We start from the raw sequence: 23,567 nt of genomic DNA on the forward strand, positions 1-23,567 counted from the left end.
AGGTGTTGTTCAAGGTCAAATATTTCCAAAGATTTTTTTTAGTGTTAGTACTGTCGTTTCTTATTTCGCCAATAGATGTCCTCATACACTCATTTATCCATGTCTGATTTTAGAAAATTTTCACAAGGTTTTTCTTCTAAAGTTCTTTATAGGTTATTTACCCTTAAGTTTATATATAAAAGATTTTCACCTCTGTAGATTAAATAGTCAGTCCTTCTTTGAATCAATCTAAATTAAAATTTTTAAGTTTTTCTTATAATCCTTAAGTATTTTCCCCTTTTGTAGTTGCTCTCCGCTTTAGGATTTAATCCTTCTGGGGTCTTTGCTTTTTAGCTCTTCCCCATCAGGGGCTCAACGTCTTATAATCCAAGAGGAAAAGGAAAAAGCACTGGCTCATCCAGCTTCAGTACGCTGTTGACAATAAGCTGTTTAGCGGAGCGCTGCGGATCCTCGCTTTCCTTCTAGCTGAGGACTTGGGCTGCTTTGGCTCACCCGGCAGCCTTTCCTCCATCCTTTCAGAGGATTTCTTCAGTCTGCTTCGATCGACTGCCACCTGATCCGAGCTCCTGGAGTGTCCCTCCTTCTTTGTTGCTCCTCCAGGGCAACTTTCCAACCCTTTAAGGGTCTCTGGGCAAAGCAAAATTGGACTGGGAAGCCGGAGCCCCAGCTTCTTCCATCCGTCTCGTCGGCCACCAAATGACACACCTTGAATAATCTCCTAATTTTAATGTACATGTGATGTATGATTTAGAATACAGCAGGAAATATGTAGGAGGCAGTTAGAGTGTAACCTCACAGCACCTCAGCCAATGGGGAAAGAGGGATGTGGCGGCTGAGATAGGATTGTATAAAGAGAATATTTTGGGTTCAAATTTTGGAGACAGCCAAGTTTTGATAGCTTCTCTCCCCACTTATTGTAATAAACAAAACAAAAGGCCTTCACTGTGTCTTGGCTGGTTATTGGTCAGGCAAGCTTGAAAAGGAAAGTAGCCAGGAGCATATAACATGCGGAATGTGGGGTTGCCAATTAATATTGAGCTAAAGATTCCTTTAGATACAATTAACAATTTTTAAAGAAAATTTTATCCATGTTATGTTTCTCATCAATACATCACCATTAATGCATCACAACAAGATTATGAAATTTGGATTTTATTATGTAGAAAAATGAAACATGTAGGTTAGTGATTCTTAATTTTTTTCTTTTTAGCAGAGTTCTAAATCATCATATGTAAGCCCACAATCAGAAACATGATGCCAGTGAACACCTTGGCTCATGCAAGTCATTCAGAGGACGTTCATAGGACCCCAAATCTCAAGATTAAAATTCTTAGCAAAGCATGGTGTGCTCGCTCAAATGTTTACAAGATTTCCTGCAAGGAAGCCAGTATCTTGGTAATCTTGAGATTTGGGCTGTTAAAATAATTGGTACCACAGAAACTATCTACAATAGTATGCATAAGATCTCAAAATTTTAAAAAATTAAATGGCCAATATTTGTTGCTGAAAATTTAAGTGATATTTTACAATTTGATTAAAAAGAACCAATCTAACAGAGAAAATGTTGGGTTATGGTTTATAAACTTTTATATTCAGAAATCTTTATGACTAAAGAAAATTTATAAATATATGTCCATTTGTAAGTTACTATTATTATCTGATGAAAGCAAATTCAAGTTTGCATCTCTCAATTCTATTCAGGTAAGGAAATATTAAAATAATGGAAAGCAGAAAATAGTCATTTGACAATTCTTCAACAGAGATTTGTAAGCTCTACTACAGTTCTTGCAATTAGCAGGCTACTCCATATTTTTAGATCAAGAAAATGATGTAAAATAATTAGAATTACAATATCAAAAAAGTCCAGTTAATTGAGCAATTTTTTCTTCTCTGGATGATATGTAGCTGTTCACTGTCCTGACCATATTTTCATGGTATTTCTCCAAACCAACCCTCAGGCTGAGGTAGATCTCCTTAAAGAGGCAGAAGAAAAGATCAGCAGACATTATTTTTTTATAAGAGACATGAGATCTAGGCATATTAATATACATTCCCTTAAGTGATGTATTTTTCATTTTTAAGAAGTATAAAGAAAAGACATTTGCTAAACCTATTAAACCTCTTTTATTTTTTTTTTTAAAAAACATTTTGGATGAAAGTGTTCAGAGTCTCTTACCCTTACAACTTCTCAAGAGCCGAGCTGTTTAATTTCTTTAGGCTTAAGAGTTCAACCTTATCAAGGACAACTATACCCAGGGTACATTTTGGCTAGGGGCTACCAAAGAGTTTTAAGTGGCAAAATGGGTTTGATAAGCAATTCCAAGTCATACTGCACATATTTGCTCCTTTCAAACTTTCACAGCTACATAAAAAATGCAAAAAGAACTGTGCCCCAAGTGTTTGACTCCTATTTTATCTGTGCCTCCAGGGCAAAGAAATGGAATGCTGGTGCCACATGAAGTCTTGTGCAACACTTTATCTTTGTTCTAGAGCCATTTAAGGGCTGGCTGTACATGTATTGTGAAACTTTAAAAACACCAGCCATTCGAGCATTATGCTATGCTAAGCACTCAGCAAATGAATGCCCGGATAAGGCTGGCCAATGTTACTCAGATGATACTTGCCCCCTGGAAGGATTGGCGCACTCAGTCTTGATGTCTGCAGAGAGTGAAGCCAATGAATATACAGCCCTATGCATAAAGGCTTTCCTCCCTGCAGATGACATTAGCAGGCTGGATGACATCATGCCTGGAGGAGCTTTAACAAAAGCCACGTCAGCATGAGTGTCTGCTGCATTCACTCACCTTCTCTTTTACCTTCTCTTTCCCAACTTTGTCACTGAGCTGTTGAATTAAACCTTTGAGTTGCATGATTTCTGTCTCTGTTGTTGTCAGTTTTTCACAGACAGCTCCTCTTTTCTCTTGAAATTTATTGCAGTATCTAGAAAATAATATTTTTACTATTTAAAAGCATCACCCGCAAATTAAGATTTAATTAATCTTTTCTATGCAGAAAAAAGTAGGTCATAAACATTAAAAAAACTGGGATCCTATGGTTTATTATTTAATGGTTAAAGGCAATCCTAGTAAGTTCCATTTCTTCTATGAAATTTGGGATAGGAAAACATCAACCAGCCCTAATTCTCAAAAGTAGACAGGACTGGAAAATGGTCCGAGTTCCTTCCACTTCACTCTGTACAGTAGGGTGAGTGGAACAAAAAAAGAGAGAATGGTACCAAATATTTCTGGATAACAAATCTGTATCTTACTGATCAACTCCTTGAAGTATCAATGGCAATAAAGGATAGCTTTTCAGTCTCTTAGGAATGTTATCTGAATACAGTACTATCTTCTGTTGTAAATATTGTCATGTGCCTCTATTAATGGCAAAACTATCTAGGATCAAGCATAATTTTCCATTTGTTTGCATTCCTTTGGGATCCAAATCCTAATTTTGAGTTTTTTGATGAGAAAAACTACAGTGGAATTGTGAATGATTCGGAAATGACAAATGGATTTTACTAAAGTCGTTGCCATTATTAGTTACTTTTCCCAGGGAGCTAAAGGACAGAAAAGCAGCATGAAGTTCTTCAAGAATATACCTATTTTCCAGAAAGCAGTATATTTTAGTATGTTCTTTCCAGATTGCTAATTTTGAACTGCATTGAAGATGCTAGCAAAATAAGCAGAATTAAACAATCTAACAATATTCATACTCAGTTATTGCCTGTTTCTGCAGTTCAGTATTCTCATATATCTTTTTAAGTTTGATTTCAACAGCAGCAAGTTTTTCACGTTTAACTGTGACTAATCTCTTCAATGACATTTCTTCCGTCTTAGCATTCTTGAATCCACTTGTGCTATTCTCAATCTGATCCTCTAACGTTCTGATCTGAAAAACAAGTTTTAGAATGCAAGTAGTAGACATATCACTAATTAGCGAAAATACTACTTCAAATGCTAAACAAGAGCTAAACAAATGCAACATCTGAGCAAGCCACATTTAGTAAACCAGTTTATTTTGCAAGAAGAGCTTTTGAAAGAGGTGTAATATTTACATATTCTTGCAAAGAGAAAAAAATAGACTAAACAGAGATATACGCTATTGTTTTCCCAAGGTTTCAAAGACTGATTTTCAAATGTTTTTAAAGTTTTTCTATTATGGGTTCATAAAGAATGTGCTGTTCTGCTCAGAGTAGATTGGCTCGACATTAAATGAGCTTTTTACGCAATATGAAAATTCATGACAATGTGGAAAACTTGTTAGCAGTTTGTTTGCATAAGTTGCTGCTAGTAAAATTGGGGGTCTCAGGCAAAATCTGTGAAAAACCCCTTCAATGATTCTTTTCACTTTCTAGTGGGAGGTTTTCCTCTGCTGAGAGGGGGGCTTGTGGCAGTACTTCCTCTGCTTTGTTCTTCAACTTTGATGTGTATCTTTGTGTGAAAAGGAGAATGGAATGTGCCAGGGTCCATATGCCTTATCTCCAGCCCTTTGTGAAATCTGGAGAAGCACCTGGGAACCACCCCTTATCAGCTCTGGTTCCCATTACAACTTTGCATCTGTGGATTGGCTGGATGCAACTGGGCAGTTGGGCTCTGGGGTGGAGTTTTGTGAAACAAGTTTTAATGTAGCAATTAGCGCAGGAAAACTTTAGATCTTGCTTTGCTCTCTTGCTATCACTATCTCTCAATAAAAGTTCCTTTTGAAACAATTCCTGTTTCAAGAGTTCTGCTTTCTTGGGTGTAGTCGAGCCAGAACCTTACAAAATCTTACTCTGCCTCAATGTATCTTAAATATAATTTTGCCTTCCAATCCATTTCCTGCAGGAATATAATTTTCCCAGTTCAAACTTAATATAAATTGAGAAAAATGGGGCTAGGTAATGGGTTTCCATTACTTTCCTCTAATTTGAAGAGGAATTGGCAAACTTCAGTAAAGAATATGTGTCTTTATGAGCTCTCTGCTAACGCTGTGCTGAATCCATGATTTATTTTGGACTACATTCTACCAAGAATAAGTACCTCAAAATATTTTATCAACAATAGATATTATATTTGAATAGCACAAACCTGGGCCAATATATTTGATAGCTTATCCATATTTGCTCCTTGTGTTTGCATTTTCTTTCGGTACAATTGGACCTCCAGTTGACATGATGGAAACATCTCTACCAAGTCTCTATAAGCTTCATACTTCTCAATTACTTCTTGCTTTATAATTAAAAAAATCAGAATTGAGATGGTGTGGGTGAAGCTGCAACATTCATAATATACCTATATCCACATGAAACTGTCTAATTAGTCTTGTGTTCTAAATCTGAAATACTATTGCTGTCAGCAATTCCTTTCTTTCAATCTTTTATTTTGTAATTTAGTTTTCTACTGTGTTACAGATTATCTTACATTTGATATAATAAATTTTCAGATACCAAACAATATTTCACATCTCAATAATTGATATTTTATAATCCTTTTTTCAATTTAGTTAGGATAAAAATGGTCTGGGGAAAAACACCAGATTTTTCCTGTGTTTTTCTCTATAGATTCACTAATATCTGAGCTGGAAATAAATTGATTCAAGTAATGAAGAGCTAAATATTTGGAACCATGGTTAGGGAACAATACTAATCCTGAAGTACAGCTGAGTGATGGGGAGGACATGGATTTAAATATTTTTGTAGACATAGAAAAGGTAGAACAGTTGAGACACTTGTCAAATTTTGCAGTTCTGATACATATTAACTGGCTTTCATTATTACAACATATATGTAAGATACAGTTAACTGTATTAATTTTGAAAAATGTACGTATATTCTTATGAAGCTATGGGAGGCAAATCTGACAAATACTGACTTTATCAATTTTAATTGCTATGATAAGGCAACTAAAGTGCCTTTAATATTAAGATTCACCTTGTCTTTTTTAATCTTCTGCAGTGTCTGCTTCATCCGTTCCCTGCAAGTAGTGAGTTTCTCTGGAGACTCTGTAATCCTGGACTTCAACTGCTCTTGTTCTTGTTTTAGGTAACAGATTGTCAGTTTCAGATCGTTCTGTTTATTGAGAATACATTTTTTTTAATCCTAATGCTTTCAGAAGTTTAAAATCATTTGATTATCAAATAAATCTTAAGCAGCTAAATTTTCAGTGTTAGTGTATACATTTTGGAGAAAAAGAATAAGAGCATAACACATAGTCCATTTCTTTTAACATGAATGAATTGCAGGACTGGTAATTTTCCTATAAGAAATACACAAAAAACATACATAAAATAGATAGCAAGGCATTCTTAAATATAAAGTTCTCTATTTGACCAGATTTAAGATTGCATTTCACTGTTTAATACTTAAGATATTTTGTCAATAAATATTTTCTCTCCAGATTTAGAGGCTGGAAAATGTTGTTGCCAAAATCAGTTACTTATTTATCCTTGTACTCTGCATCATTGCAGTTTCCTGTATCTTTTTGTTAATGGACTTGGAGATTGCAGCACACATTCCCAAATGCATAAAAGATTCTATTGAGATTGGCCTCCAAGAAATGGATTAGGCAACTGTAAGGACAGTTGCAATATTCTATGATGCTGCTGTCAATAGTATATTTTGTCTGTAATGGTTTGACGTGTTTGCTGCAGGTTTTATTTCTTTCAAGGGTTACAGGAAGATTTGTTGTTGGCTGAAAGAATATGAATTTGATTCTGCTCATGATTACTCTTTTTCTGATATGTATACTAAATAGTAGTTACAATAAAGTTAATTTACATTTAGGAAAAATGTGGTTCCTAAGGCAAGTTACTCAGTCTGATAGAACGTAAATAGCTTTTTTTGACAGTCACCCCAGCATCAGGCTGCTGAAAAGGAAAAGAAAGCAACCCATTTCTTTCAATACAGGGGTAGATGTTTGAAAGAACATGATTCCTCTCCAGTGATCATTAGATGGCACCAAAGAGACAGGATATTTTGTTATGTCTTTGCTGGGGATCTCTGGGAATTTTGCAGTTTCAAAATTCTGCTGTTGCAATATCCGGGACTTCCAAAACTCTTCTGGAAAACATGGAAGAGACAGTAATGGATACTGCTCTATTTCAAAACCAGTAAGTTCGAGGTCAGGACAAATACGTTGACCCTGCCCCTCCCTGTCATACGCAGAGAATAAGTGAGGCTATGCATACTGATTTAGGAATAAGACCCACTAAAGTTACTTCAGAGTAAGAGCATGTATATTAATTCTGTCAATATTAAATGTTTTTGTCCTTGCCTTGCACTTCTTTGTTCTTACACATGGAGGGGGTGGGGGGTGAAATGCAGTTTGGTTACTCCAACTCACAAGACAGGGAAACCAGGCAACAGTCAGAATAAACTTGCTTCTCATTCATTTTCATGATGGGGAAGGAAATATCATTTTACATTCAGAGCTGACTTCATTTCTGATAAATGCCATACTGGGGGTCTTTTTGTTGAAAATTTTAGGCCAAGTCTGGATGATACTGGTGGGCTTCATGTATCACTGCCATTTTTAATACAATGTAGCTTGTGTTGAAAGAGTACTGTTTCCATACCTGGTGTGGAATTACAGACCATGCTATTTATAAAGCACACCAATACTAATATAGTATGCAGTGTATAACATCCCTCATCACAAAGAGGAAAAAATGCCTACATTAGAACAAATCAAGTCTATCAGTGATGTAAATGAAGATGACAGATTTTATCACAACTTAAAAGTCCTTTTTTATCAGCATTGCACTGCTGGTCTTTTTCTTGTGTTTGGTCTAGGACTGTCAATAGATTGAAATTGATTGATGGCAGATAAAATAGAACAAAAAAAGATAGATGGAAAGGAAATTGGTCTACCTCTGTCCATGCACTATTTTTGAACTGTGCATTATGCAGAGGGAGAAGTTATTTTTCAAAAGATTAAAACACTTCCGCACGCTTATTAAAAAGATGTGCAGTAATTTCAATTCAAAGGGGGTTCTTAGGATCATACAGGGATGTACATGTTAGTACATGTCAGCAAATTGTTAAACCAAATACATATCTTCCCAAGAATGCAAAGCAGCTGCATGATCTTGACCGTTTCAAAAAGTTGCAAACTGGTATTACATGCACACCCGTACATGCTTTCAACTATCTTTTTGCCTTTGAATCCAAAGTGCTGATTTCTGATGTATGACTCAAAGAGCTGATGTGTTCCAATCTTCAAAAAGCAAAAAAAAGTGTTTTGCTTGATGCACAATGCAAATCCATTCTATCTGGAAGCTTACGTGGACCACTTTAGAGAGGACACAGTCTCACTTATGCAAAATGGGTGGAAATAGGTTTCAATCAAGAAAAATAAAAGGTGGCTTAAGGGATAAATAGGGCAATGCTGGTATAACATGTTTTTCCCCTCCTTCTCCCCATCTCTAGATAGCTAGCTTTCCTTCCCTCTGACCCTAAAATACCTCTGTTACAACAGACTCTGGGCCTGAGACCAGCTTGCACATCCCTAATGTAAAAAAAATCTCACTTCAAAAGTAATAAACATAAAGTGATATAAAATTTGACAGCCTTGAGCACTGGGCCCTAGCTAACAAAATGCAGTTCAGTGGTAGGAAAAGTAAGATCCTGCAAAGAGGCAGGAAAAAGTCAAATGCACAGGTATAGAATAGGTTGTACCTGGTTCAACAATAGGGCGGTATACAAATCAAATCAAATAAATAAATAAATAATAGTAACTATGAGAGGTATCTAGGTGTCCTAGTGGATCATCACTTAAGTATCAACCAGCAGTAATCAAAAAAGTCAATATAGTCTTGGGCTGCATCAACAGAGGGGTATCATCAAGTTCACAAGAAGTGATAGTACTGCTTTATACTGCATTACTAAGGCCATGCTTGGAATATTGCATCCAGTTCTGGTCACCACAAAACACAAAAAGATGCTAAGACTTAGAAAGAGTGCAGAGAACAGCAACACAAATATCAAAGGGTTTGGAGGCTAAACTGTAAGATGAATGGTTAAGGGAACTAGGTATGTCTAGCCTATTGAAGAAAAGGACCAGGGATGAACATGATAGTTGTCTTCCAGTGCTTGAGGGACTGTCACAGAAAAGAGGGCTTGACTTATTCTCCAAAGCTGAGGACAGGACAAGAAGTAATGGATAGAAGATCATTAAAGAGAGATCCAAACTGGAACCAAAAAGAAATGTTTTGATAGTGTGAACAATTAACCAATGGAACAGTTTGCCTCTCATAATTGTGGGTGAACCATCACTGGAGGTTTCAAGAAAAGATTGGACAATCATTTATCTGGGATGATATAAGGTCTCCTGCTATGGGCAGGGGGTTGAACTAGAAGACCTCCAAAGTCCCTTCCAGCCCTTTGATTCTATGATTTTAAAATAAAGCATCTCTGAAATATTTTTCAAAGATACTCACATTATACAGTATGTAAACTATTATGGATAAGCATACTGAATCTTACCAGTTTTTGTACAATTACTGAACTTTGCATGAATGCTACTTACTAAATTTTTATTCTTTTCTGCAATTTCCATTCTTTTTTGGTGGATCACTTCTTGCAAAACATTCTACAAAAAAATTGCATAACAATTAAGAAAACCTATTTCCAATGCTTATAATTTGTCCCAATCCCAGAAGATTTTAAGTGGCAAATAGCAATACACAAAATAAAAATATTGAATTATAACATCAAAACTTTAAATATAAAGGATAAATACTCCGATGATCTATGGACCAAAAGGTTGCTAAAACAATATAACCTCAGCTTGCTTACAGAATATTAACAAGGTATAATGTGGAAAGACAGAATTTCAGAAAATGTGGCTGCTACGGGCATGGAAAATCTAGATGACTCAAATGAATGGACAGTTTCAATCCTGCTAAAGTATTGTATAATATGTCATGGTGCTACACCATATACATCTTTAACGATAATGACCACTACATGGTCATAAAATGGGTCAGTCACATGACCAACACAATTTTACCATTTTTTTGGACCAGCCATTAATAGAAACACCACAAGTCATTAAGCAAACCAATGGTTCACTAGGGCAGGGCTTTTCAACCTTTTCATAGATTGTACCACTTTTAAGACATGACAATATTTGAGTACCGCCAGTGCTTAGGTGTCAAAAACTTGATGACTAAAAAAAAGGGGGGGATTTTGGGTTTTACTGATTCATTTGTTGTTATAGAAATGGCTAGTTTATAATATTATGGAAAAGTAAACAGTTGAAGTTCAATGTTAATGCTTCTTTCTACTGCTACAGAGGAAATCTGTTCTTTTTCCCTTCTCCCCCTCACTTTTCCCTTTTTCCTCCCCACTGTGTTCTACTATTTGCTTTTATATTTTTGCATTTTATTCTATAATCTAATAAAATATTACAAACTGTAGAAAAAAAGGAAAAAAGTACCAGTTTTAATTTCTTCGGTGGCGGTTCCTTTGCTGAATCACTTTCCTTTTGCACTGACAAATTGTACACTGAATTTATCCATGTTTATTAATACACACCACTACTTGGCACTTTTAAGACTTGTGGACTTCAATTCCCAAAATTCCTCAGCCATCATGGCTGGTTAATTCTGGGACTTGAAGTCCTCAGATCTTAAAGTTGTTAACCCACCTCATTTCTGACATGCTTGTCTGCTGGCTTTTCATTTCATCAGCACTGATTGCATTCTCCTGGCTGGAAAAAATGAACCAGGGGGTCTTTTCTTCCAGCAACAGCTGCTTCTTCTTCCCTCTTTCCTCCCAGCCTGCTGAGCTCTCCTTCTCTTTCCTTGTTGTCTTTTTTTCCCTTTTCCGCTCAAACCTTTTTTCTTCAGTTCAACTCCAGCTCCGCACTGCTTCCACAAGCGCCAATGAGCTGGAACCAATGAGCTGGAGCCCTGCTGGCTCCTGGGGCTTCTGCCAAGCCCAGACAGTCCTGCAGCTGCAGCTGCCTCTCCCTCAGGCTTGGGTCACTTCGGCTCATTCCCCTCCTTCACTACACTTCTCTAGACAGTCGCATACCACCTGCCACATGCCAAAGTACCACAAAAGGTACATGTACCACCAGTTGAAAAGCCCTGCACTAGGGTCATAGTTTTGTTGAAAACCAAAAGTAAATGTCAAATTTTGGCAAAAGCTTTGTGGCCACAAAACGCTACAAACGACTATAAATGCAATCAGGGTGTGTGTGTGTGTATGTGGGGGGGAGTTGCAACCATTGCTACTTCGAATCCAGGTCATAAGTAGCCCCCTGGTAGGTCCGACATCATTTCCAATAGTCTTGTCATAAGTCCAATAGACTTGTCATAAGTCAAGGTCTACCTGTATATATTTTACAACTTCCCTTAAGCTGTTGTGTAATGGACAGCTAAACACAGCATAGCTTGTGGACATCACATGAACTTTAGTAAGAAGAACACATACTGTTTTCTGCTGATATTCTTGACTGAGTTTATTCTGTAGTTCTTGAATTTCTTGAGACAGCTCCTTGAACTCTACTTGTTGGTCTAAAGGAATAATACTGAGTATATAGAAATAGTGCTCAGTTTAGAGAAAAATGAATTTGACATATAAATATAACATACAAAAAAGCTGCTTCTTTTTGATAAAGCTACTTGGCAATCTTAAGTTCTTCAATATATTTAATGTAAAATTTTAGATATGTATATAAAACATTTTTCTATAGATATTTGCTTAGACAATTTCAATTCAATACACAAGATTTTAAAAAATCTTAATTTGGAGAGGATGAAATTTAAAGCTCTTGCATGAAAATGGCACGGGAGGTAAACCAATATGATAGACACAAAGAAACACATGACCCCTTATCAATCCAAGCCACATCTAGGCAAGGAACTCAATTGTTATTTGCACCTAAAATGGTGACTGGAGCTCCAAGAACTTGGCCCAAGAAAAGCACAATCTCATTCCTTTTTTAACTGAAATCAAATCCTTGTAATGTTGAGGCTATATTATAGAAACGGAACCAATTTGGTTCCAATAAGCCATTGGGAGAATGTGTCCTTCCAAAAACATTTCAACCATGCTTTCCATTGGGAATCAAACACACACACACACACACACACACACACACACAAAATAAGCTATTTTTTTCCTTATCCATTAAGAGGCATGAGCAAAAGAGGATAGGTATATGTAATGGAAAAACTGGAGGAGAAGGAATCTTAGTGACTTTCTCCTTGGGAGAAATAAGCTAAATTTGAGAAAACATAGAAAGAAATCACTATTTCCTTCCTCTGACCGTGTCCTGACTCGTCATGTCATGGAGGCTTTAATTTCATATTATAACACTTACTCCCATAAGTGACAAGAAGTAATAAAGAACAAACCTATTGAAGGACTGTCCCCAAAATTTCCTTATGAGACATACTTCAAAAGAGCACCCTTGCAGCACCTGTTTATCAACAGTCTTAAGCACTGAACATCCAGAGCCAGTTTACAACTCCCAGTAACAACGTGCTATGGCAAATCTTTGATTCAAATGCCATTAACAAGAGAATCCATGGGAAAATTTAATTTAATTTAATTTAATTTATTAATATTTCTATACCGCCCTTCTCCCGAAGGACTCAGGGCGGTGTACAGGGCAAGAATAAAACACAAAGCTACAAAAATTAAAAAGTAATTAAATACATGCCCATAAAAAACAATAAATACATTAATAAAACCCCAATAAAATGATAGTAAAAACCCCACCAATCCCCCCCTCAGGTCAGGCCGGCTTGTTCGAACAGGTATGTTTTCAGATCGCGGCGAAAGGAGCGAAGATCGGGCGCCGTCCGGAGCTCAACCGGTAACTGGTTCCATAGCTCCGGGGCGCCCACAGAGAAAGACCTCCCCCTGGGGGCCACCAATCTACATTCTCTGACCGGTGGCACCATGAGGAGGCCCTCTCTGTGGGAACGCACAGGGCGGAGGGAAGTTGACGCATGTTAAGCGGAATTCAGACATGCATTCTTCAAAATATTGCTACAAATTCTATGCCCAGTAGAAGGTTCTTCAGTCCTATGAACTGATTCTTAATAATTTTAATAGGGGGAACTTATTGAAGTTATCTTACTCCATCTTTTCCAGCTTCCGTGTTGCCTCCTGGATTGCCACCTGAAGTTGTTGCTCTTTATCCATTGATGTTTTCTTTGAAAAAGAATTTACATTACATGCAATTCAACATATTATAGAAAAATTGCAACTGACTATAAAGTGAAATTATACTGGTCAGAGTATACAGTTGCAAGAAAAAGTATGTGAACCCTTTGGGATTATGTGGTTTTTTGCATGAATTGGCCATAAAATGCGCTCTAAACGTCATGTAAGTCAGAACAATAGAAAAACACAATCTCCTTAAAATAATAGTACACAAACATTAGCTGTTGTCATGTTTTAATTGAAGATAAGATGGAAACATTCACAGTGCAGGATGGAAAAAGTATGTGAACCTTTGGACTTAATAACTGGTTGACTCTCCTTTGGCAGCAATAACCTCAAGCAAACGTTTCCTGTAGTTGCAGATCAGACCTGCACAACGATCTGGAGTAATTTTGGACCACTCCTCTGCACAAAACTGTTTGTGTAGCAATATTCTTGGGATGTCTGGTGTGAATCGCTCTCTTAAGGTCATGCCACAGCATTTCAATCGGGTTGAGGTCGGGGACTCTGACTGGGCCACTCCAGAACGTGTATTCTGTTCTGTTGAAGCCATTGTTTTGTTGAATTACTTGTATGCTTTGGGTCATTGTCCTGTTGCATCACCCATCCTCTGCGGAGCTCCAGTGGCGGACAGATGGTCGTATGTTTTCCTGCAAAATGTCCTGATAAACTCTGGAATATATTTTCCCATCAATGACAACAATCCGTCCAGGCCCTGAGGCAGCAAAGCAGCCCCAAACCATGATGCTCCCTCCGCCATGTTTTACTTTGGGGATGAGGTTTTGATGTTGCTGTGCTGTGCCATTTTTTCTCCACACATAGTGTTGTGTGTTTTTCCCAGACAACTCAATTTTGGTTTCATCTGTCCATGTTTGAAGTTTGCAAAAGAGCACCTGGATGTTCCACAGCATTACTGGCAAAATATACTGTGGACAAATGAAACCAAAAGTGAGTTGTCTGGGAAAAACACACAACACTATGTGTGGAGAAAAAATGGCACAGCACAGCAACATCAAAACCTCATCCCCAAAGTAAAACATGGCGGAGGGAGCATCATGGTTTGGGGCTGCTTTGCTGCCTCAGGGCCTGGACGGATTGTTGTCATTGATGGGAAAATGTATTCCAGAGTTTATCAGGACATTTTGCAGGAAAACGTACGACCATCTGTCCGCCACTGGAGCTCCGCAGAGGATGGGTGATGCAACAGGACAATGACCCAAAGCATACAAGTAATTCAACAAAACAATGGCTTCAACAGAACAGAATACACGTTCTGGAGTGGCCCAGTCAGAGTCCCCGACCTCAACCCGATTGAAATGCTGTGGCATGACTTTAAGAGAGCGATTCACACCAGACATCCCAAGAATATTGCTACACTGAAACAGTTTTGTGCAGAGGAGTGGTCCAAAATTACTCCAGATCGTTGTGCAGGTCTGATCTGCAACTACAAGAAACGTTTGGTTGAGGTTATTGCTGCCAAAGGAGAGTCAACCAGTTATTAAGTCCAAAGGTTCACATACTTTTTCCATCCTGCACTGTGAATGTTTCCATCTTATCTTCAATTAAAACATGACAACAGCTAATGTTTGTGTACTATTATTTTAAGGAGACTGTGTTTTTCTATTGTTGTGACTTACATGACGTTTAGAGCGCATTTTATGGCCAATTCATGCAAAAAACCACATAATCCAAAAGGGTTCACATACTTTTTCTTGCAACTGTATCCTTATTTAATACATTTATGCTGAGCTACAACTCAGGCAGTAAAAGCTCCAGGTTCTGCCACAAAGTTTGAACGGACAACATTGGCTACAGACACATGAAAGCAAGATATAGTGGCTCCATGATTAATTAAACTAGAGAGAAAAGGGAGAGAAATGTCACTTTCTTAACAGCAGCAGATCCACATCTCAAAAAGCTTTCTTTTTTCTTCAGCAGGTCAGAGTATTAAGCAGGTGAATGTTCTTTAAACCTAAGGATAGGAGGACTTTCAGCAAAGTAATTTAACTTTTAGAGAATATTTGTAGCTTAGGATTGAAGTGAGGGGTCCTTGATGCTCTTTCAGCTTGGTTGTTTTCTTGCAGACATTTCTTTACCCAAACTAGGTAATATCATCAGTGCCAGTAGGGAGTGGAGTTTGCTCTTGTTTTGTATTCTAGTGGCTTGCCCTGTCAGTACTGGTGAGTGGTCTTGATGGTTATTTTCTTGGGCTGTTTATTGTTAGCTTGTTTAGCAGTTCCTGGATTTGGGGTACTGATTGCTTCTTGATCATTAGTCTAATGCAGGGGTGTCCTTCGGGAGAAGGGCGGTATACAAATTAAATTATTAAATTATTAAACTCAATTTCATTGAGGGCCGCATCAGCATTGCGGTTGCCCTCAGGGGGCCAGGTGGGTATGGCCAGGGTAGGCGTGGCCTACTGGGTGGGCGTGGCTAGAGTGCGTATGGCCTACTGGGTGGGCGTGGCCAGCTCTACATCGTTCGCATCATGGGGGCCTATGGGGGCCTGGGCAGGAGTGGGACAGATCTGAGGGTCTCTGGGCCAGGGCCAAGGCAGTGGGGGCCGTTCCCTCACTGTTTCCAGGATGGCTTTGCGGGCCACATGAAAACACTTCATGGGCCGGATCTGGCCCCCGGGCCTTGTGTTTGACATGTCTGGTCTAATGTTAATCTTGGTGTTCTCTATTCCTCTGGATGTTGATTCCTGGTGAGAAGAAATGTTTTGGTCTTTTTGTTCCCTTTTTCTCTCATTGTCTCTTTTGAATGGTATATGAATAATTCTTCTAAAAAGTGGTATTATCTTTGCTTGCGTACCTGATGCCTAGATGATTGATGAATTCCAAGTGGTAATCTAGTTGAGGAGTCCTTGGTGGTCTCTAAGCTTGCTTGTTTTCATGCAGATATTTCATTACCCCTTACAAGGTAACATCATCAGTGCTACTAAGGAATGCTGTTTGCTGTCAGTTTATATTCTGGTGTCTTGCCTGTCTGTGTGGGTGAGGGCAGTCTTAGGGATTTTTTTTGGTTGGGCTGTTTACTAATGGCTCTTTGGCAGTTTCTTGCTTGGGGTATTGCTTATTTGATTGTTGGTCTGAAGATGACCTTGGAGTTAATCTGTGCTGATCTGAGTGCTGATTACAGGTGGAGAAGTGCTGGAATCTTTTTTTCTCTTTTGGGCTGGTTAATGGTCTATTTTGCATAGCCTATTAGATGTTGTTAATGTCTATATGTCTATTGATGGCTGATTTGTCAGAGTGCCAGGCTTCTACATATTCCCTAGCATGTTTGGATTTGGCCTAGTCAAGGTCAAGTAAGCAATACCCCAATCAAGAAACTGCCCAAGAGCCATTAGTAAACAGCCCAATCAAAAAATCCCTAAGACCACCCCCACTCACACAGATAGGCAAGACACCAGAATATGAACTGACAGCAACAGCACCCCTTACTAGCACTAATAATGTTACCTAGTTAGGGTAATGAAACATCTTGAAGAAAACAAGCAAGCTCAGAGAGCATCAAGAACCCCTCTTTTCAACCCTAAGCTACAAATGGTTCTCCTTCATTAATAATCTAGTTATACAATTTTTTAGTTTTAAGAATAAACATAACTGATATTATAGGCAACATGAGACAGCAGCAGCTTTGCAATGTAAGATAGTGTTACTACTGAGAAAAAAAGGAATGGATCCAGATTTTGCTTAGCCCTTTTTCTTGCAGATTTATATATCCTTTCACCAAAAAGCTGCATAAGACTCTTCTACTTTCTTTTGCAATTTTATCTGTCAGGAAGGTTGCAGAACAAGTGAAAGGTTAGCTCAAGATCATCAAATAAGTTTAACATTATTTAGGTAAAGGTAAAGGTTCCCCCGCACATGCGTGCTAGTTGTTTCCGACTCTAAGGGCCGGTGCTCATCTCCATTTCAAAGCCAAAGAGCCAGTGCTTGGCCGGCATGACTAGACGCGAAAGGCGCATGGAACGCTGTTACCTTCCCACCGTAGTGGTCCCTATTTTTCTACTTGCATTTTTACGTGCTTTCGAACTGCTAGGTTAGCAGAAGCTGGGACGAGTAACAGGCGCTCACTCTGCTACACGGCAGTTGGGATTCGACCCGCCAAACTGCCGACCTTCTGATCGACAAGCTCAGCATCCTAACCCACTGAGCCACTGCATCCCTAGTAACATTATTTAGAATTTGACAAATACTAAAATTTGGCTTTTTGTTGAACTGGCTGAATTTGTAAAAAGCCCAACTAGTACCGGTATATATTGTTTCTTTTAAAAAATACTATTAAAGTTTTTATTTAATATAATAAAAACTAATAGAAATGAAACTAGAAGCAAAAGGTAATCTCATGCACATTCTAGACAAGGGTAGCTAAACTGTTTACTAAAGTGGCACCAAAAAAAATCATTAAATGCATTTAATCACACATGATGTGTAACAGATTAACATCTAGAAAGGTAACAATGTGAAACAAAAGATGCAAGAAACTGGAAGAAACTTTCTGCAATACACTATTCTCAATTTGTCAGAATTATCATTTCTGAAGATCTGACAAGGAAAAAAACAAAAATTAATCTTACATGTGCACTCTGGATTTCCAAGTAGACTTCACGCCGTGAGTTACAGAATAATAGAAAATTAAGAATACCACTCAACAACCAGCTTGTCCTCTTTGCTTCTACAAAATGAAACAGTTAAAAGACACCCATAGTTTAATAATTTTTTCAGAGAATTATAAGATTTAAACTCTTATCTGTCTGAGAACAAATTAACCAAGAGATGACATCTGGCAACTAAGGAATCAATGAAAATGTTGAGTGTTTATTGAACTGTGTACCAGAAATGTACTTTAAATTATTTCAGATAAGTTGTATTGGGAGCTGATCACATCTGAATGCAAGTCTCATGCATATGAACAAAGGCAGGTACTGCAGAATGCTGACATTCTTCTTTGGTATTCATAATGAAACATATAATTGAATTTGTAACCTTTGCATTTAAAAATCCATTCCAGATTTCTATTTTTATATCTAATTTAATACTTTAAGACTTTTTAAAGAGGAAGGTGGCTTGAGTGGCTATTATACAATTAAGGATCTAATTCATTATCAAACCACTGCAAAACATCCAGATGTTTACAGCAAAGAATCTCATTCAAATCTATTTTGGAATTCATTTCTAAGAACAGTTGTTTCCAATTCTGAAATTGAACATGGGTGAGGCTAGGATTCTGAAAGTTTCATACAAGTGTTTGTTCTGATATTTTATACAAATTAGAAACTTTGTCAACTCTTTCATATGATTTTACTAACCATTGCTCTTGAGAAAATTAATACTGAAATGTAAACCTAACTATAAAAAATAAAATCTAGCGAGCCAGTTTCGGGTAAGTAAAAATATATGACCCTTTGAGCTATGAAGCATACACAAACCAAAAAATTTTGTAATGCTTACTTGGATTTATAATGTCTGAAATCTGGAAGTCTTTGATAAGACAGATCGGGAAAAACCGCTCCCTGTCAAAAAATTTACATATTCTTTAATTAGATTAGTTACACTATTTACTTCACCACTATAATTCACAATGTAGTTGTTTCCTTGGTATTATATTTTATAGGAAAATAATAAAGGAAACAACTATAACCAGAGTTTTAAATGTTACAGAATAGTGCTGCAGAGTCCTACTATTTTAATATTCCCTTTGAATTACCGTATTTATCGGAGTATAACACGCACTTTTTCTTCCTGAAAATAGGGGGCAAATGATGTGTGCGTGTTATACGCCGATATAATGTTAATGACCCATTATCCGAAGCTGCAGCTGAAATTTCCTTTTTAAAATGAGGTGCGTGTTATACGCCGGTGCGTGTTATACGCCGATAAATACGGTAAATGAGTTAGATTCATTTTTTTAAATTTTTAAAAGCAGAAAGTCTAGGAAAAATATGTTAATTACACTGTAATACTACATGACAACTTACATGTTAAAAATATAGATTCTTTTTCTGTTAGTACTTATATTTATTGAAGTCTTCCATCAGTTCTCAGGTGTTTGCTTGAACAAAGTTACCTTTGCAAAGCAGTACAGCACCAAAAAGAATATGAATCTTTGGAGTCATTAAGTTCTATCAGTATGTATAATTACATAACAGAAAGGCAATGCTGCATTTCAGACCAGTTAAAACAATCACATGATTCCAAAAATATTCATTTGGTTTAAGGTGTACCAGGGAAATACCGTTGCATAATCTGGGATACATTTTTACTTTAAAATCTAAAGCAGTATAGTATATACTATATAGCTCCAAAAATAATATAATCAATTTCACTGAACACAAAATGAATTCTTTATACTTTTATTGCCACAATAAAAGAACCATCTAATCTAGTTAAGTTTTTTAATAGCAGAGAAACACACTCCCAAATTCAAATTCATACAAACGAAACTAAGCCACAAAGAAAACCAAATATAAAACATGATTTCAGGATACTTACATATTAATAAATAGATTTCCTATGGGTAGAAAGCCTTCAAAAATCTGAGGATATACTGTTTCAAATGTCACTGGCATCTAATTGAAGAAAATCAATGAGGAGTAACTAATGAAATATATATTTTTTTCATCCAGTTCCTCTGATAATATAACATTCATTTATAGCAAGCTATCCATATATAGTGGGGTATCACAGTCCACATTTTCACAGGACTGTGTACCCCTCCAATAAGCTTCAGGACTATACATTTAATTCCAGAACACTGTAATTTTACAATAATCAACTGCATAGGTACTGCTTTAATCCATCTTCAGAAGGGTATAAAACTAGAGTTTGATCATTATTCCGTTTCTAGTAAATTATGATACAAATCTTCACCTAGTCATGAGGAATCTAAAAAGTCACCACATTGTCTAGATTCTTCATTTATATGTTAACTATATATCTATAGATTAATTAGATATCCCTATATTAACTGGTGAACATTCTATGCTCTAAATATAAAATTTTAACAGACAAAATTATATGTAGAAACAGCATATTCTTAAAGGAACCAAACTTTGGAAAACACTCTGGAAAAATTCTGGGAAGTTGTTACTAGTCAGGAAATACACCTACTCATGCTTTTTATTTGCTTTCAGTTTAGTGTCATGTATAAACTAGATTACAACAATGGGCTTAAAACCATCTTTAAGAAATTCTTGGGTTCCTGTGATGTTTAAACCCAGCATAAAGCTGTCATTACTCCAGAACAGCATGCAAAACAATTTCATGTTGAATAATCCAATGAAGTGCTTTAGCTCTCTCATTTACTATGAAAAAAAGAACCATCAGGCAGAGAGAAGGCACATGGAACCACATTTATCTTGGATAACTAAGCCAGGGAAAACTTGTATAATTATTTGCCAGCCATCTTGTGACTTAGGAGACCATATGTTTTTTCCCATCTCCACAAACTGTAAAGATCATGATTGCCAGATATGGAGCTATTAATTTATTGCAATAAACAAAATTCATGGTAGCAGCTTAAAGACCAAAGATTTTGTGTACTGTCAATCTTAAGACAATAAATATAATAAATCTGTTAGTCTTCAAAGGCAAAGTAAAACAATATAGGGAACTACTAAAATTCCACCTCATTCCAGTTTCAATGCATTCCCCCCATGACTTAATATATTCTTACCATGTAAAAATGTTCCACACGGATTCCATACACACTTCGCAAAACTCTTATGAAAATCATATGCAATATCTCAGGCTAAAAAGAGAAGTACAATTTAACACAATTTACAATAATATATGAATTTTATTTTACATAGAACCTATTTAATTTGCTTACACTACCAGAGTGAGAACTCTGCAAAGTTCAAGATAAGTTCAAGGCAAAAATTTAAAATATATTAATGTATATTAAGAGTGCATTTTTATATCATTCCTGGTTACAAAATTAACCCTGTGGGCAAATAAAATATTCCTAAATCTTCTTCACGTCTAATTGTGTAGCTGATGAAAAAAATACTTAAATTTACAGCAAATGTAAATATAACATTCCACATTTTTTTAACAGATTGGAATATGCTTTCACTTAAAGAGGCTGAAAATTACTTGTCTACAGTAGTGGCCAAAATTGTGAAAACCTTTTGGGAAAAGTGTACAGTGGAAATGCTACCTTTGGTTAAGTTTCCACCAATTTTTCTTCTAATTTCTTTATAACTGTAGCCTTGTTCACTTAATAATACTATTTTACATCGCTTTCTGGGCAACCAGTCAACTCTTTGCATCATTACTTTAATTTTATTACGTTTTACAAGCTCACTAAATGAAAGAACACAAAAAACCCCAACCATCTTAACAGCAATCACATAACACACTGATAAATGTCCTCCTCTCAGCTTCAATACATGACATCAATAACTGAATCCTACTGTGATCTGATTGGCTCGCTGCCAAACCAAGATGACACATGATTGGCTCTCTAAACACTCATGCTCATTGGCCACAATCAGATGAAGGAAAGCTACCTGATATCAACCTAAGCAAGTTGTGCTTCCTTTTTCTGGTTATGTGGCTGTAACTTTTCATAGAATATAGTACAGATAATTGAACAGACTTTGTCGCATTACATGCCATTGATATATAATTTTATGGAACTACTCCAAAAAAAAGTGGTATTAGCCATCAAACCTCAAAAATACACTTTTCCCAAAAGGTTTCCACAATTTTGGCCATTACTGCATCAAGTCAAGTTTACTGTATTTAGAATGTAAGACATAGCATTGTGAAGACCCATTCAAAGCCATCCCTCAATATTGCAAGCTCAGTTGATGACTTAAGCCCAGTCATTCTTAGTTCAACCTACTGCACAAGATTATTGTTGTGAGAAATGCCATTTTAACACAAGGAAGAAAGGAGAATGTCTGGCAACTCTACTTTCTAAGGTTCAACTGTTCAGGATAGAAAGGGCATATTCTAAATAACTGCTGATTGCCCACTGCAAGTCACTGAGTAACTGTTTTCTATAATTAGAAAATTAATTAGTAAAAATTAATTATTTTTAATAACATTCCTCCTACAGGCAGGTTCCAGAGAGTGGGCTCATTGGACAAAAGAACATGGAGAACAAAAGGATGTTTGCCAATGAAGTTTGGTAAAGGAATTCTCTAGCAAATTTTCCTTCTAAGTGAAGAGTATGGATTTCTGAGAAGTGAACAAGAAAAAATTAAAGCTTTGATTGCTAGAGCCAATGAAGAAAAGTAAGATCATTGGAGAGAAATCTATAGTCATAATATGTCACACTTGTGATTCTTGGAGGGAAAAACTGATGACTCATTAGCAGCACTTCATTAATGAAAGATGAAGATTTACCACATCAAAAAAGGAGGTAGTACTAAAAAGCGTACAGAGGAAGCAACTGGCTATAAGTATACAAAAAAAGAGCAAATACAGTAAATGGAACTGACAATCAAATGCAAGAGATGTAGAATTCTGTACTCAAAACTGAGGAAAAGTTTTCAAGCCTTTGTGACAAAAACAGGTTTTGACTGTCCACAAGAAAAGACATTGCAAAAAAAGGAGATAAAGTAGAGTCATGAAGAGCAGAGGGGATGACAAAGAAAACTTACATTGGATCCAGTAGCCTAAACTCCCTTTTCATCTCATATAATCATAACTCCTATCAAGTTTTAACATCTGGTGGCTAGACTGTTAAAACTGATGAATAATGCAGTTCTCTGGCACTGTCCTCCACCGCAGGTAGACAGGATCTATTAGATTGGTCCACCCCAGGCAACTGATGTACACCTTTGGGCTCCAGAGTAAGCTTGGGATTGTGTCTGAGGATATGCTGCTAAATCCAACTGAGGACCCGGGGTCTACCTGGAATGAGAGGGTTGCAGAATATCTTGATTGGATCACACCTGGGGCCTCCCCTAACTCAAGGATCTTGGAAGTCTTCCTGACTTATAGAATAGTTGGGGGAGATGAAGCAGGTGAAGCAAAGCCTGAATTGCTGGAGATGATGCAGTGCGAATCTTACTGAACATCTGTTAAGGACTATGTTATGGTGATAAAGCAGAAATCGTTCAACCCAACGGATGTAAAAAAAAATGTCCTTTTTCCTTGTGACCAAAAGGCTTCTGATTTTTTAAATCCACTGACAGCTACCCCTTTCTAATGATCCATATGAAAATAAAGGGATAATTGTCACTGGACCTAAAGAGTCAGACCTAAGTTTCCCAGTGATTCTTTAGAAATGCATGGTGTATGGGAAGAAGCAGGAAGTGAAAGTTTTAATGCAGGAGGGAAAGGTTGACTCAGCCTTCCATCCTTCCGAGGTAGGTAAAATGAGGACGCAGATTGTTGGGGGCAATAAGCTGACTTTGTAATAATGCCGCTTGGGGTGTATG

General features: G+C 36.9%; 1 protein-coding gene across 1 annotated transcript in view; it reads right to left on the bottom strand.

The window, feature by feature from the left end:
* Positions 1–1,060: 1,060 nt before the first annotated feature.
* Positions 1,061–23,567, bottom strand: part of NUF2 (NUF2 component of NDC80 kinetochore complex) — a 30,535-nt gene continuing 8,028 nt past the window's right edge. The window contains exons 3-14 of the mRNA XM_083357557.1: positions 20,846–20,920; positions 19,663–19,739; positions 18,622–18,683; positions 17,748–17,845; positions 13,077–13,150; positions 11,420–11,516; positions 9,507–9,569; positions 5,912–6,049; positions 5,070–5,210; positions 3,716–3,891; positions 2,805–2,940; positions 1,061–1,973 (exon numbers count right to left, since the gene is read on the bottom strand). Of these exons, the coding sequence (XP_083213683.1) occupies positions 1,854–1,973; positions 2,805–2,940; positions 3,716–3,891; positions 5,070–5,210; positions 5,912–6,049; positions 9,507–9,569; positions 11,420–11,516; positions 13,077–13,150; positions 17,748–17,845; positions 18,622–18,683; positions 19,663–19,739; positions 20,846–20,920 (1,257 nt within the window). The 3' untranslated portion in view covers positions 1,061–1,853. The remainder of the gene's footprint in view (positions 1,974–2,804; positions 2,941–3,715; positions 3,892–5,069; positions 5,211–5,911; positions 6,050–9,506; positions 9,570–11,419; positions 11,517–13,076; positions 13,151–17,747; positions 17,846–18,621; positions 18,684–19,662; positions 19,740–20,845; positions 20,921–23,567) is intronic.

The sequence above is a fragment of the Vipera ursinii genome (genome assembly GCF_947247035.1).
Source record: "Vipera ursinii genome assembly, chromosome: 3".
In the NCBI taxonomy this organism is placed as follows: domain Eukaryota; kingdom Metazoa; phylum Chordata; class Lepidosauria; order Squamata; family Viperidae; genus Vipera; species Vipera ursinii.